Below are 14,753 nucleotides of genomic sequence, written 5' to 3' on the forward strand. Positions count from 1 at the left end.
AACACCCTGACGTCCTACAGCCCCCTAACACCCTGACACCCTACAGCCCCCTAACACCCTGGCGCTCTACAGCTCCCTAACACCCTGACGCCCTACAGCCCCCAACACCCTGATGCCCTACAGCCCCCTAACACCCTGACATCCTACAGCCCCCTAACACCCTGATGCCCTACAGCCCCTTAACACCGTGACATCCTACAGCCCCCTAACACCCGGACACCCTACAGCCCCCTAACCCCCTGATGCCCCACAGCCCCCTAACACCCTGACATCCTACAGCCCCCTAACACCCTGATGCCCTACAGCCCCCTAACACCGTGACATCCTACAGCCCCCTAACACCCGGACACCCTACAGCCCCCTAACACCCTGACGCCCTACAGCCCCCTAACACCCTGACATCCTACAGCCCCCTAACACCCTGATGCCCTACAGCCCCCTAACACCGTGACATCCTACAGCCCCCTAACACCCGGACACCCTACAGCCCCCTAACACCCTGACGCCCTACAGCCCCCTAACACCCTGACGTCCTACAGCCCCCTGACGGCCTACAGCCCCTAACACCCTGATGCCCTACAGCCCCCTAACACCCGGACACCCTACAGCCCCCTAACACCCTGACGCCCTACAGCCCCCTAACACCCTGACGCCCTACAGCCCCCTAACACCCTGACGCCCTACAGCCCCCTAACACCCTGACGTCCTACAGTCCCCTAACACCCTGATGCCCTACAGCCCCCTAACACCCTGGCGCCCTACAGCCCCCTAACAACTCCAAAGCTACTGCTTAAATACTCTCTTGGAGTTGATCAGCAGGACGTGTGTTTAGGCTGCACCACTGTGGCAGGGAAAGCCAACAACACCTGGAAACAACTGAGCTGATGGGACAAATTGTGCGTTCTCACCCACTTGTGTCGCAGCACACAGAAACAGCCACGCACTTGCCCCCAAACCCTGCCTCACACACTTTACTCTTTCAGTCTTTTTGCATAATTTGCACTTGTACTTGCTTATACTTGCACTCACAGACAACTTCTGGAAGATGCCTTTAAAACCAATAACCCCCCCCCCCCCCAGAAAATATGTGTGGGGTACCATGAAAACTATGACAGGAACGTCATCTCCAACTAAACCTATTATGACAGACAATGAAGTTTTTTTTGCCGATGATCCATAACACTTGCTTTGCCAAATTTGAATCATTCAATAATTCTGTTAATCCATACAGCCTTCCCCAGACAGCCTCCGGATGTGGGCCACTTCAGGCAGTGATGCGGCACTGCTGGCCTTCTTCTGGCCCTGACAAAATGGATGTGAGCCTGAAGTGGCCCACATGTATAATAGCAAATATGGTCCAAATAGGCCAAATCAAATGTGGGCCTTTTCTGGCAAAGATGCGGTGCTCTGGGCAACATGTGATCTGGATGTGACCCTGCAGCGCCCCGTGTGGTAAATGGTGAATATGGCCCAAATATCACAAAACACATATGGCCACCTTTGGCAAATATGTGGCACATGCGGCATTGCTATGGCTTGGTTCTGGCCCGGATCTGGCAAATAGGAGCGGACCGCCCAAGTGCCATCATTCCACGTGGTATGTGGGCCGGATGAAAGTGTCGGGTGTGGGACGGGTCCGGGCCACAGCGGTTTTGTTATCTGGGTCCATTATCCAAACCGCTTATCCTGCTCTCAGAGTCGCGGGGATGCTGGAGCCTATCCCAGCAGTCATGGGGTGGCAGGCAGGGAGACACCCCGGACAGGCCGCCAGGCTGACACACACACACACACACACACACACACACACACACACACACACACAAAGTTATTATCAAATCAATCAAACAGTAAAGTCCACTTTTTTAATTGTCATAATGTTGGCAACGGTGATGAAATTACGCCCAGCAATGTGCCCTATTGTGTCCAATCAATACGGATATAATTCTTAGCTGATCTGAGCTAATGGCTAGTTGGGCCAAGTGCACCCAAATACTTAAAACTATTATACCTGCTAGCTAAGGCGGACCTGTCAGCATGATGGAAGATGTCAGGGAAACCCTTCGGTGTACGAAGACCAGGAAGGCTGCTGGGCCCGGGTGGCTGCAGCGCTTTTCCTTTGAAGAACTTCTGCAACTGAGCTGGCTCATGTGGCAATCAACCTTTCAGCCTCCTGTAGACACACACACACAACACACACACACACACACACACACACACACACACACACACACACACACAACACACATACGCTGTCTCTCTGTCATGGAAAACCTCGCACATCAAACCGTTACCCAACTTCCATGTCCAGAAGAACACATTACTAGACCAACAGCTCTCACCTCAGTGATTATGAAATCTCTCCATTATCCCAACCACTTATCCTGCTCTGAGGGTCACCCGGGGATGCTGGAGCCTACCCCAGCAGGCATTGGACGGCAGGCGGGGAGACACCCTGGACAGGCCGCCAGGTCACCACACACACACACCTAGGGACAGTATAGTACGGCCGATTCACCTGACCTACATGTCTTTGGACTGTGGGAGGAAACCGGAGCCCCCGGAGGAAACCCACACAGACACGGGGAGAACATGCAAACTCCACACAGAGGACGACCCGGGACGACCCCCAAGGTTGGACTACCCCGGGGCTCGAACCCAGGACCTTCCTGCTGTGAGGCGACTGCGCTAACCACCGCGCCGCCCTCTGGATAGAATTCTGCTCCAAAATCTTGTCAGCACAACAAAAGACAAAATGTCTTGGTGCAGGCTCGATAACCCAGGTAAGAAACTCACAGGTCGAAGCAGCTCATCTGGACACAACATTTATTGACAGAAATCATCATCATCTCGGTGACCTCTCCAGTCTGAGGAGGTGTAAAGCGCCACATGAAAATCTGCTCAGATTGCTGGACAACCCCACTGAGAAACTTTATGAATCAGCCCACCATAATAACATATTGAGCCTGGCCAACAACGTTGCCTTTCTTTTTTTTTTTTTCCAAGTTTTTTTTTTTTTTTTTTGCATTTTTCCGCCTTTATTAGATAGCGATAGTCCAGAGAGACGGAAGAGAAAGGGAAAGACATGCAGCAAAGGGCCCAGGCGGATTCGAACCCAGGCCGCCGCAGTAAGGACTCAGCCTTATGTGGTATTCACTCTGCCAGGTGAGCCCACCAACATTGTCTCTGACCCAAACCGTGTCCCGAACAGTGAAGACAAATCAGTATCATCAAACCGGAGACACGGGGTTCCACAATCTAATAAGTTAGACTGAAGGACTCTTCTGTACACCGGTCAGTCCTGAAATACGCAGCTTAATCCCAGATCCATGTACACTGAAGGGCCTTGAATACGGAGATGCTGCGATGCAAGAAACACTTCAGACTGATCTGCCAAAGTATCATCATCATCACCATCATCATCATCATCGTATTGTATGTAGCAACTGCACATTGGGCGGCACGGTGGTGCAGTTGTTAGCATGGTCGCCTCATAGCAAGAAGGTTCTGGGTTCGAGCCCCGGGGTAGTCCAACCTTGGGGGCCGTCTCAGGACGTCCTCTGTGTGGAGTTTGCATGTTCTGTGTGGGTTTCCTCCGGGGGCTCCGGTTTCCTCCCACAGTCCAAAGACATGTAGGTCAGGTGAAGTAGCCGTACTACATTGTCCATATGTGTGTGTGTGTGTGTGTGTGTGATGGCCTGGCGGCCTGTCCAGGGTGTCTCCCCGCCTGCCGCCCAGTGACTGCCAGGATAGGCTCCAGCCTCCCTGAGAGCAGGATGAGTGGTTCAGATGATGGATGGATGGATGGACCTGCACATTGTATATATGTACTTATCAGCATATACTTTCTGTATACTCCCTGGATATTTTTAACTTTTTAAAACAGTAGTGCATTTTCATTTTATCTTATTCTCATTTTATTATTGCCGCGTTCATTTCTCCTGTTGCAAAATTTTGGAGTAGCCAAAAGATCCTCTCACTGCTTGTAGTACTTGTACATGAAGTATGTAACAAATACACCTTTGAGTCTAGAACGATGAACTCATGTCGGAGACGATTTATCGGTTTGGGATGTCGGCTGTTCTGCAATTCAGCCTGGTGAAAACAACAGCCGGGGAAAGAACAGAACTGCTTTTTATTCCATCAATGACGAAAACAGCATGAAAGATGAGGCGGTGGACGGACTTTCTGAAAGTCTCCATTCCGCCGTTGGCGAGTTTGGCAGTCGGCCCGTGTCCAACCTGCTGAAAAGATGAATTACAAAAATGCCAATTTCCTTCTCAGTCTACTCGCCAGTTTTTCTTTTCAGAATCGCTGATACATTTTCAGAAAATGAATACCCAAAAGAAACACAGGAGACGTGGCACCGAGCTTCGTTTGACCCCGTCGACATCGTCACCACGAGGGCTACCGAGGAAGGGAAAACAAGTCGCCTATTCGGCATCTTAAACGTGTATTCTTCCGATTCCTCTTCCATGTTAACCACCACACACGCCTCGCTCTCCCGTTCCTCAGTAGTCCAGAGGCCAGACACAACCGCCACCGCCGGCAAAAAAAAAAAAAAGAAGCTTCTCATGACTTCAAAATTTCATCTCGCCAGCTGTCCCGGTCCCTCCTTTGGCGCTTGCGGGCGAGCTCTGGAAAATAGGCGCTGTTGTAGGGCCTGTCCCTCTCCTCCGTCTCCCGCCCTGCTTCCTTGTCCTTCCCTTTGCCGTCCCTCTGGTCCAGCAGGGCCTGGGCTCTCCTCCTCTCTTCCGCCTCTCGCTTCATACGCTCAGCACGCAGTCTCTCGATGGAGCTTTAAAAAGAGAAACAGAGTCGACAGCCTTGTTATCTCACTGTGACCACAGCCACACTCCCGTGTCACATTATTACCCGTTTCCTCATGACTCACCACCGTCCTGAAGGGAAACCACCTCACTTCTCAACAGCTCTCCCTCTCTCTCTCTATATACAGTGCATCCGGAAAGTATTCACACCCCTTCACTTCCCCCACATGTTGTTATGTTACAGCCTTATTCCAAAATGGATTAAATTCCTTTTTCTTCTCATCAATCTACACACAATACCCCATAATGACAAAGAGAAAAAAGTTTTTGTAGAAATTTTTGCAAATTTATTAAAAATAAAAAACTGAAATATTACATGTAAATAAGTATTCACACCCTTTGCTGTGACACTCAACATTGAGCTCAGGTTCATCCTGTTTCCACTGATCATCCTTGAGATGTTTCTACATCTTGATTGGAGTCCACCCGTAGTAAATTCAATTGATCGGACATGATTTGGAAAGGCACACACCTGTCTATATAAGGTCCCACTGTTGACAGTGCATGTCAGAGCAGAAACCAAGCCATGAAGTCAAAGGAATTGTCTGTGGACCTCCGAGACAGGATCGTATCGAGGCACAGATCTGGGGAAGGGTACAAAAACATTTCTACATCTTTGAAGGTCCCGAAGAGCACAGTGGTCTCCATCATTCGTATATGGAAGAAGTTTGGATCCACCAGGACTCTTCCTAGAGCTGGCCGCCCAGCCAAACTGAGCAATCGGGGGAGAAGGGCCTTGGTCAAGGAGGTGACCAAGAACCCGATGGTCACTCTGACAGAGCTCCAGCGTTCCTCTGTGGAGATGGGAGAACCTTCCAGAAGGACAACCATCTCTGCAGCCCTCCACCAATCAGGCCTTTATGGCAGAGTGGCCAGACGGAAGCCTCTGCTCAGTAAAAGGCACATGACAGCCCGCTTGGAGTTTGCCAGAAAGCACCTAAAGGACTCTCAGACCATGAGAGAAACAAGATTCTCTGGTCTGATGAAACCAAGATTGAACTCTTTGGCCTGAATGCCAAACGTCACGTCTGGAGGAAACCAGGCACCTCTCATCACCTTGCTAATACCATCCCTACAGTGAAGCATGGTGGTGGCAGCATCATGCTGTGGGGATGTTTTCCAGCTGCAGGAACTGGGAGACTAGTCAGGATGGAGGGAAAGATGAATGGAGCAAAGTACAGAGAGATCCTTGATGAAAACCTGCTCCAGAGCGCTCAGGACCTCAGACTGGGGCGAAGGTTTACCTTTCAACACGACAACGACCCTAAGCACACAAGACAACGAAGGAGTGGCTTCGGGACAAGTCTGTGAATGTCCTTGAGTGGCCCAGCCAGAGCCCAGACTTGAACCCCATTGAACATCTCTGGAGAGACCTGAAAATAGCTGTGCAAATATAGGTGTGCCAAGCTTGTAGCTTCATACCCAAGAAGACTTGAGGCTGTAATCGCTGCCAAGGGTGCCTCAACCAAGTATTGAGTAAAGGGTGTGAATACTTGTGTACATGCAATATTTCAGTTTTTTATTTTTAATAAATTTGCAAACATTTATACAAAACCTTTTTCGCTTTGTCATTATGGGGTATTGTGTGGAGATTGATGAGAGAAGAAAAAGGAATTTAATCCATTTTCAAATAAGGTTGTAACATAACAAAATGTGGGGAAAGTGAAGGGGTGTGAATACTTTCCGGATGCACTGTATATGTATAGATATAGATATAGATATATACTAACTGCAGCCATCACACTGAGCAGTCTTGTGTTTCTCTGAAGCACCGCTGAAGTTGTGCAGAAGTGTGTCTGCTGCTGACGTCACAGGCAGAAAACACATGAACTGCCGTCTTCATATGAGGTGAACTGCCGTCTTCATATGAGGTGAACCGCCGTCTTCATATGAGGTGAACCGCCGTCTTCAGGATTTTCTTGAACGCAGCCCACCCAATGTAGAGGCCCACCAGGAATTAAGGGTTGTGGCTGTCTCATTCGGGACGCCCTATTTGTACGCCGTCACCTGGGGATTAACATTAGACCAGTGGTTTTCAAAGTGTGAGGCCGCCTCCCCTGGGAGGCGCCAAAGAGTTTCAGGGGAGGCGCGGGGAAAAATAAGCAGGGAAAGAAAATGTCTGAACCCAGCAGCAAGCGCAGAAAGTATGAGGGTGTACATTTAAAGATGGGATTTTTTTGGACACAGACTCACTGCTTCCACTAGGGCGGAGAAAGCTATGCAGGCTATCCACGGCTGGTAGGGTTAACGACTGAACAATGGGTATTTTTCCCTGAGCGCGTTTTAAACTGTACTTACCAGGTCGGGTTAAGGCCTTATGCACGGTGTCAGGACACAGCATCGCACACCAGTGGGTTGTGTACATTTTCATATTCGCTGTTCGGTTTTGTTAAAAGGTGATGGATATGTGTTCAATTTTCTTTTCTTCTACCTCAGAAACAGGCACAAATAGGCACTGACCTGTATACTAATTCTTAACCACGTAACAGAGAACATGATTATTATTTCTATCATATCATATCATATCATACTATATTATATTATATTATATCATATTATATTAGTTGAGTGCTTCACAACCTGTACTGCATGATGGGTCGGTTTCTGTCTCAATGAATTTACCTACCACTGTTCTGCTGACGAGATTATAACGTATATATTATAGCGTATAGATTATGACTAGTTGATGACATAATTGTGACTAATGACTATTGCAAACTGTTCTCTTCTCTCACATCTTTTCTCTCTCTCTGAATGATGTCTGCTCCCGTCTCTTTTCTGGGTGTGAATGATGTCATGCGAGTCTCTCCCTTGTGTGCACGTGCAGTCGGTCCTCCTCCCAGGTCTCCGTGGTAACGGTGGTCGCCACCTAGACGCTGCTTGGCATACCCCTCATCACAGCTTCTTCTTATATATCTTATAAATCCATATAGTTTTGTTATCCTGTTTCAATGTTATATCCTTCTCTTACTAAGATGTGTGATGATTTTTTTTTTTTTTTTGCGTGGTGATGCTGGTCACGTGGCTCGGGTCCTGGGCTGTTCCAGTGGCGTCTGGACACTGCTTGGCATCCTGCGCATCATATTCTTCATGCATTTTATAATTCTGTTATCCTCTTCCGGTGTTGTATTGTGTAAATTGTGTAAACTCAACATCATTGCGTGTTGTCTGTCTTGGGAGAGAGATCCTCCTCCTCCTCTGTTGCTCTCCCTGAGCTTTCTTCCTGTTTACCCCCTGTTAAAGGGGTTTTAGGGAGTTGTTCCTTATCCGATGCGAGGGTCTAAGGACAGGATGTTGTGTTGCTATAAAGCCCCCTGAGGCACATTTGTAATTTGTGATATTGGGCTACACAAATAAGATTGACTTGACTTACTACTGTTATTATTATTATTATTATTATTATGCCTTTTATTAAAATGGAAGAGGCCCCGGTGACTTGATGTGTGAAGGGAGTCTCACTGTCCTACACATTGAAAACCCCTACATGAGACCAAGACGAGGGTTAAGTTGGGCTGAGACTGGGGTTAAGGGTGAAGGTTAGGGCCAGGGTTAAGGTGGGAGTTAAGGTTAAAAACGACAAGGTCGGAAATGTTCAAGTTGGCGTCATCCGGGTGAAATGGCGTACAAATTGAGAGTCTCTTTCTCGTTCACAGGTGGTCACTTTTCGGCAGCGTTTTGGAAACACAAAGGAGACTGCTCAGTATCATGGCTGCTGGTGCAGCGTTATCCCTGCAGCATGTACGATGCTGAAACTCCTGGCTGTTTTCCTTTAATGTCTGACATTATGTGCAATGAAAAATGCTTCTTGTGTAAACGAGTAAAAGCGACGCAAGCCCAAAAAAAGGTGTTGGAATGGATGTGTCACAGCACTGCCTTCTTACCTCTCTCCGCCGCTCCTCTTCTCCGTTTTCTCTCGCTTATCCCTTTTCTTGCTCTTGTGGTTTTTTCGGTCCTTTATGGTGAGTGCTTTCCTAATGTCTTTCAAGGGGTCCAAGCTGTCCTTCAGTCTGCAGTCTCGCTTCTCTTTCTCCTCCTCGCTTAACCCTTTTCTCATTCCTTTGTCTCGCTCTTTCTCTGTCTTCTTGTCTTTTTCGCCACCAGTTTTCAGGTACCACGGCGTGGCCTCCGTCCCTGGCTGAGGACCCAGGGACACCAGTAAGCCAATGGCACGCTCCTGCTTCTCCTGGAAAATCAGCAAACACAAGCAAAGTTAAACGATCAGGTCCGTGGTGGACCAAGCCGTCCTCACACTGGGTACTACACAAACACTGAGTACAGGGGACACACAAAGGCGGCCCAAAATCCTCTTACTGTTACTGAGCACCAGCAATCATGTTTCACAGACCCCTCATTAATTAACTAAGACTGAAAATGAAGGCCCTGGTTACACTTGTTATTCTGATGCAATTTTCCAGTTGTGATTATCAACAGTGCGTTCGAGGAGAACGTATTACTGTCTGTCCAAACATCGGCTGAAAAACTGCTTCCGCTGCGAATCCGCTGTGGATGAGTAAATCTGTGACAGCGTTAATTCCCCCCCTCTCCCCCTTTCATCGCTTTATATTGATCGTAAAGGCATTTTGTCTGGATTGTGTCCAAAACTATCTAGAACACAATGCAAGCCTCATTCATTCTATTTTTGGTTTGGAAGGTCCAATAACAATGTGAGTAAAGCATCCAGACCTCTCACGTCATGTACACTGACATGATGAGAGGACACATACTGAAAAGACACGTCTCGGTAAAGCTCGAGACTCCGGGGGGATAAGGGCATAGGCCTCATACCATGCACTAGCAACTTAATGGGTCTGGATCGGGATCCAAGCAGTGACCCTCATTAATAACTGAACTGTGCACCTCCTTTAACCCTCCCCTTCTCTGTCATAGCCGTTCTGCAGTACCACTGGAAATATCTCAATCATCTACTGCTGGCATACTGCAGCGACCTCCACCTCTAGTTTGTCAACTATTTTATAACCAACATGCACCGGTGATAGGCTTTACTTAGTAATACTATTGGGTATGTAGTTAGCATCCATCCATCCATCCATCCATCCATCCATCCATTACCCGAACCGCTCTCAGGGTCACAGGGATGCTGGAGTCTATCCCAGTAGTCATTGGCTGGCAGGCGGGGAGACACTCCGGACAGGCCGCCAGGCCATTACACAGGCCCCCCCCACACACACACACACACACACGTTCATACGTAGGGAAAATTTAGTATGGCTGATTCATCTGACCTACACGTCTTTGGACTGTGGGAGGAAACCGGAGCACCTGGAGCAAACACATGCAGACACGGGGACAACATGCAAACTCCACACAGAGGACGGCCTGGGACGACCCCCAAGGTTGGACTACCCCGGGGCTCGAACCCAGGACCTTCTTGCTGTGAGGTGACCGTGCTAACCACGGCGCCACCGTGCCGCCTTGTAGTTAGTATTTTCTTGTCAAATTCAAACTGCATTTACAGTGACTGTAGAGACCCACTACTGGCTTCACGGTTACGTGAAACCACGTAAGCCTTTCTTTCTGCAATCTTAAAATAATCAGGCTATCCCATTTATTTCTTTACTTTCCTTGCCCACCCACCCTCATCTATTCTACTTTGAACGTCAGGGAAACTCACGTGTTTCACTTTTCATTACAGAAACTCGCCAAGTCAACGTCTTTGTGCAAACACACAAGGCTTGTAAAATCAGTGTATCGATTCTGTTTTTAGCTGACAAAGCAGAAACACCATTACCATGTTTTTGCAACTTGTTGTGGTTTATCTCTGTATTTATTAAAGCTGTGCTTAAACAGGAGAAGTCCTGAAGTGCACCGTTTTCAGTAACAAATCGAGTTTGTATTTTAATATATCATTTACTATACTACGTATAGCTTGCATCGTAGTTGTGCAACTGTGATGCGTCTTGTTTCCTGCGCTGTTGCTGCTCTGTTTTGAGTTTGCTTACTGCTAGTGAATAATTGGGTTTATTTGTCCCTGGCGAGTTACTGACCAGCTACAGACGGCTGAGAGTACGAGCTCTTCGGTGTCAACACAAAGGTGGGTGAGGGTAACAGGAAAGGTAGCATCATCACCTTTTCTTCTTTCTTTTCTCGGAGATACTCCTCATTCCCTGTCTTCTCAGAAGCCTCCTCCAGAGGGAAAAGATTGAGATGCTCCAGCACGCCGCTCCTTTCATCCTCGTCCTCCTCCTTCGGCCTTCCTCCTGTCTGTTGGAGAGCGACTCGGGCCCGCTTTCTCAGAAACTCTGTGCGTGCCTGCAATGCAGCATAACGTTTAATTTCATGCCAAGAAATTTCATCAGGCCAAGTTAATTCATACCTGGATCGAGCCCTGGAACAAATCTTTAGGTGTTACAAATGACACACACACACACACACACCGTCTATACCGTCAATCACCTGACAGTGATAGTAGACGTGTCATAAGGTCACTACCAACAACGCTATTCATCCATCCATCCATTATCCAAGCCACTCATCCATCCAGCCAGCCATCCATCCATTATCCAAGCCACTCATCCATCCATCCATTATCCAAGCCACTCATACATCCATTATCCAAGCCACTCATCCATCCAGCCAGCCATCCATCCATTATCCAAGCCACTCATCCATTATCCAAGCCACTCATCCATCCATTATCCAAGCCACTCATCCATCCATCCATCCATCCATTATCAAAGCCACTCATCCATCCATCCATCCATTATCCAAGCCACTCATCCATCCATCCATCCATTATCCAAGCCACTCATCCAACCATCCAGCCATCCATTATCCAAGCCACTCATCCATCTATCCATCCATTATCCAACCCACTCATCCAACCATCCAGCCATCCATTATCCAAGCCACTCATCCCAACGGGGGTCACGGGATGCTGGAGCCTATCCCAGCAGTCGCCGGGCGGCCGGCGGGGAGACACCCCGGACAGGCCGCCAGACCACCACAGGGTCTCCAGTCAGGATCCTGCTCGACAGTATTTAACCACAGCACAAAGGCGTTACGCTTGAACCCCATGCGAGCGTTAACGAACGGCAGCGAGGCGAAACGTCTAGCCAGGTGACTGGACGTGACGTCACGGTCACCTCTTGCTCCGCGCGTTCCACGCGCCGCGCGGCCGCGCGCTCCTCCTCCGCCGCCGCGGCCTCGTCCCTGCGCACGCGCTCTACGTTGTCCTTGTTGCGCACGTGCCAGCTCTTCTTGGGGAGGATGTTCATCTTCGCCAATTAACGGGGCCGTCGGTGGCGATCAGCTAAGATAGACGTGACCGCGGTCCCACACGTGTCGAAGCGGTGTTAAGAAGAGAACCGAAGTCTGTTTCCGTTAGCTGCTGATTTAGCCGGCTAAGCCCTTAGCCGCTTCACAGTCCGGTGTGAGCTATGCTTGACGGCAGTGCCGCGACCCCGCGTCAAGCTTTTACGCCTGCCGTAAAGCGACTGAGTCGACGGAGTCTCTCAAATAAACCAACAGATACTTCACGTTGCGCTGGTTCGAGGCGTTCTGGCTCGTAGACTGGACCCCGGGGCCGATCCGCCGTTCGCAGGAAGACGCGAACCGGATGTAAACATTTGACATCGCGGCAATAACGCCGTTTCACCGGAAGAGGGTGCAACGACGCCTTTCGAGCTATCGTAGCCTCCGCCAGCGTGTGGATGGTGAAAATGTGGTTTCTTCTTCTTCTGCGGCTTCGCGGCTTCTTTTTCTCTCGGTTTACTGGCGGATCGCAAACGACTTTAAGACGCACACCGCCGCCTAACGTGCAACAGTGTGTTGCAGCATGTCGTTTTACCCCGTCAAAATTCTACCCATCAACTTGTGTCACTCAGGAAAGTAAAGAGCGCCCTCCTGGTGATCTAATCCCCTCTCCCTCTCCTGCTCTTCCCGGTATTCCCATCAGATCCCACTCCCGTCCCGCCTCCCGGACTTTATCCTGTGACCCCCCCCCATTATAAACAAGGTGCCATTTAATCCTGTGTGAGCCAGTCTTAGTCTTGTTACTATGACCTCCTCCCTTCTGCTCCTTCCTCTATAGCTCTTTGTTACGCCAGATGTTTACAGTATGTTGTAAGACCCTCTTCCTCTCTGGTCTTGGGTGAATGTGAGGCCTCCATAAAGCAATCGAGTGGTCGGTAGACTAGAAAAGCGCTTTGTAAATACAGCCCTTTTTTGTTTCCATTTACCATGTATTTTTTTGTCGAGAGAATGAATAGCACGCATGGTCACAACATTTAAAAATAAAAAACGGAAAAGAAAATGAAAGGAGAGATGTGAGGCTTACCTTTTGGTAAGCTTTTATTTTGTTTTTGTTTTTTTTATTTCCGGCAACACTTCATTGGTTAAGTATTAGTAACTGAATTCATCATCTGTAAAGCGAGACATCACCAGTGGTTGGTGTGTTAATAGATGTTGGTAACACTTTAGTATGGGGAACATATTCTAAGTAAAAAAACTTAATTACTGGTGAATTAGTAATGATCAAGATGTCACTTTAGTATGGGGAACATATTCTAAGTAACAAAAACTTAATTAACAGTAATGTAACACTATGAACACTTGTAGTTTTGTGTGTTGTTATGTAAGAACAGACCATATTCATTAAGTGTTAGTAAGGGAGAATAACTCTTCTTGTGGTACTACCACCTTATAAAGGCCATACTAAGCAAAGCATATTGAGATGGTACTACTAATAAGCAATACTTCTGAGGTTATAGAGGGAAAACTCATAGTTAATGGCTTACTGGTTGTATAATAAGGCCATGCAGAATAAGGCATTAATGAGTACGTAATAATGACCAATTAAGAGCCAATATGTTGCTAATTTGCATGCTAATAAGCACCTAATTAATGGTGACTATGTTCCCCATACTAAAGTGTTACCTAGATGTTTATAAATACTTATTAATACTGCAATTCATGACTAATTCAGGTAGTTCCTAGTTGTTAGTTGTTAGGTCAGTATTGTGTATGAGCTCATCTAAAGTCAGGACTATCTGTGTCTTACAAAACATTTACACATGAGACTGAAAGGCCAGCAGCACCTTGAGACTCACAACAGGCTAAAGGATCATAAGAGCCTTTAGAAAGTGTAAGTACATGATTAACACACTATTTACATGTACATGTGTGCATGAATTAATCACGACTTGCAGTATTAATAAGTAATTTATAAAACGTCTATTAACACACAAACCATTGGTGCATGTCTAGTTTTGCAAATTCTTTACAAATACTTTACAAATGATGAATTCAGTAGTTATTAATACTTGTGTAGTTATTATAGTGTTACTGGACTTCCTTACCACTCATCAAGACATTGGTATTTAAGCATTTAGAGACAGTGTAATTACTTATTTCACATGGTTTCATAGATATGACGTTATTTAAAGTTGTGCAAGACGTAACCATGGCAGGGTATGTGATACAAACACATCACAGATTATTGAACATTTTAATTTCTCAGCTATAACATAAATTTCTGGTAAAAAACAAATATAATAAACTAAAATGCAAATAGTGCGCAAATACACAAGTATGCAGTGGAAGATGAACTCCCTTTAATTCACTTTATCGGCCTATTCATAGATTGACATACACCTTTATTCAGTAAATCCTTAAAACACATCCTAGGGGGCAGCATCACATAGACAGGAGTTATATTTAAAAAACAAAAAACAAAACATACATTAGTTTTTCTAAAAGTAAAGTGGATTTTTGTTCATAGTGGTCTCCAGCGGCGGCTGGTCAGAGCAGACATGTGTGATGGCAATAAAACACCATTTACTTTGAGATTCTCTTTGTGTTTATTCAATAAAAAATTTGCAATTTCATTCCGGTTACCACCGGGTGTCATCGTGTGGCTGACTGACTGTGCGAGATCTAACCAGCAATCAAGGGAAGCGAAAACTGCTT

At 47.3% G+C, this 14,753-nt stretch overlaps 1 protein-coding gene across 1 annotated transcript; it reads right to left on the reverse strand.

The window, feature by feature from the left end:
* Positions 1–2,760: 2,760 nt before the first annotated feature.
* On the reverse strand, positions 2,761–12,545 carry leng1 (leukocyte receptor cluster (LRC) member 1). Its single transcript, XM_056286298.1, has 4 exons — positions 11,930–12,545; positions 10,914–11,096; positions 8,708–9,009; positions 2,761–4,795 (listed from the first exon to the last, which is right to left on the reverse strand). Exons 1-4 carry the CDS (start codon positions 12,059–12,061, stop codon positions 4,570–4,572), a joined length of 843 nt encoding a protein of 280 aa, XP_056142273.1. The 5' UTR covers positions 12,062–12,545; the 3' UTR covers positions 2,761–4,569.
* Between the last annotated feature and the right edge of the window lie 2,208 nt (positions 12,546–14,753).

Source organism: Lampris incognitus, chromosome 9, assembly GCF_029633865.1.
Source record: "Lampris incognitus isolate fLamInc1 chromosome 9, fLamInc1.hap2, whole genome shotgun sequence".
Taxonomy (NCBI): domain Eukaryota; kingdom Metazoa; phylum Chordata; class Actinopteri; order Lampriformes; family Lampridae; genus Lampris; species Lampris incognitus.

Excerpts from the sequence above, each read along its gene's own strand:
- leng1 (XM_056286298.1), bottom strand. The coding sequence starts at position 12,061 with ATGAACATCCTCCCCAAGAAGAGCTGGCACGTGCGCAACAAGGACAAC. Across the intron at positions 9,010-10,913 it reads GAGAAAAGAAAGAAGAAAAG|GAGAAGCAGGAGCGTGCCAT; the intron begins GTGATGATGCTA and ends CTGATTTTCCAG. Across the intron at positions 4,796-8,707 it reads AAGAGGAGCGGCGGAGAGAG|CTCCATCGAGAGACTGCGTG; the intron begins GTAAGAAGGCAG and ends CTCTTTTTAAAG.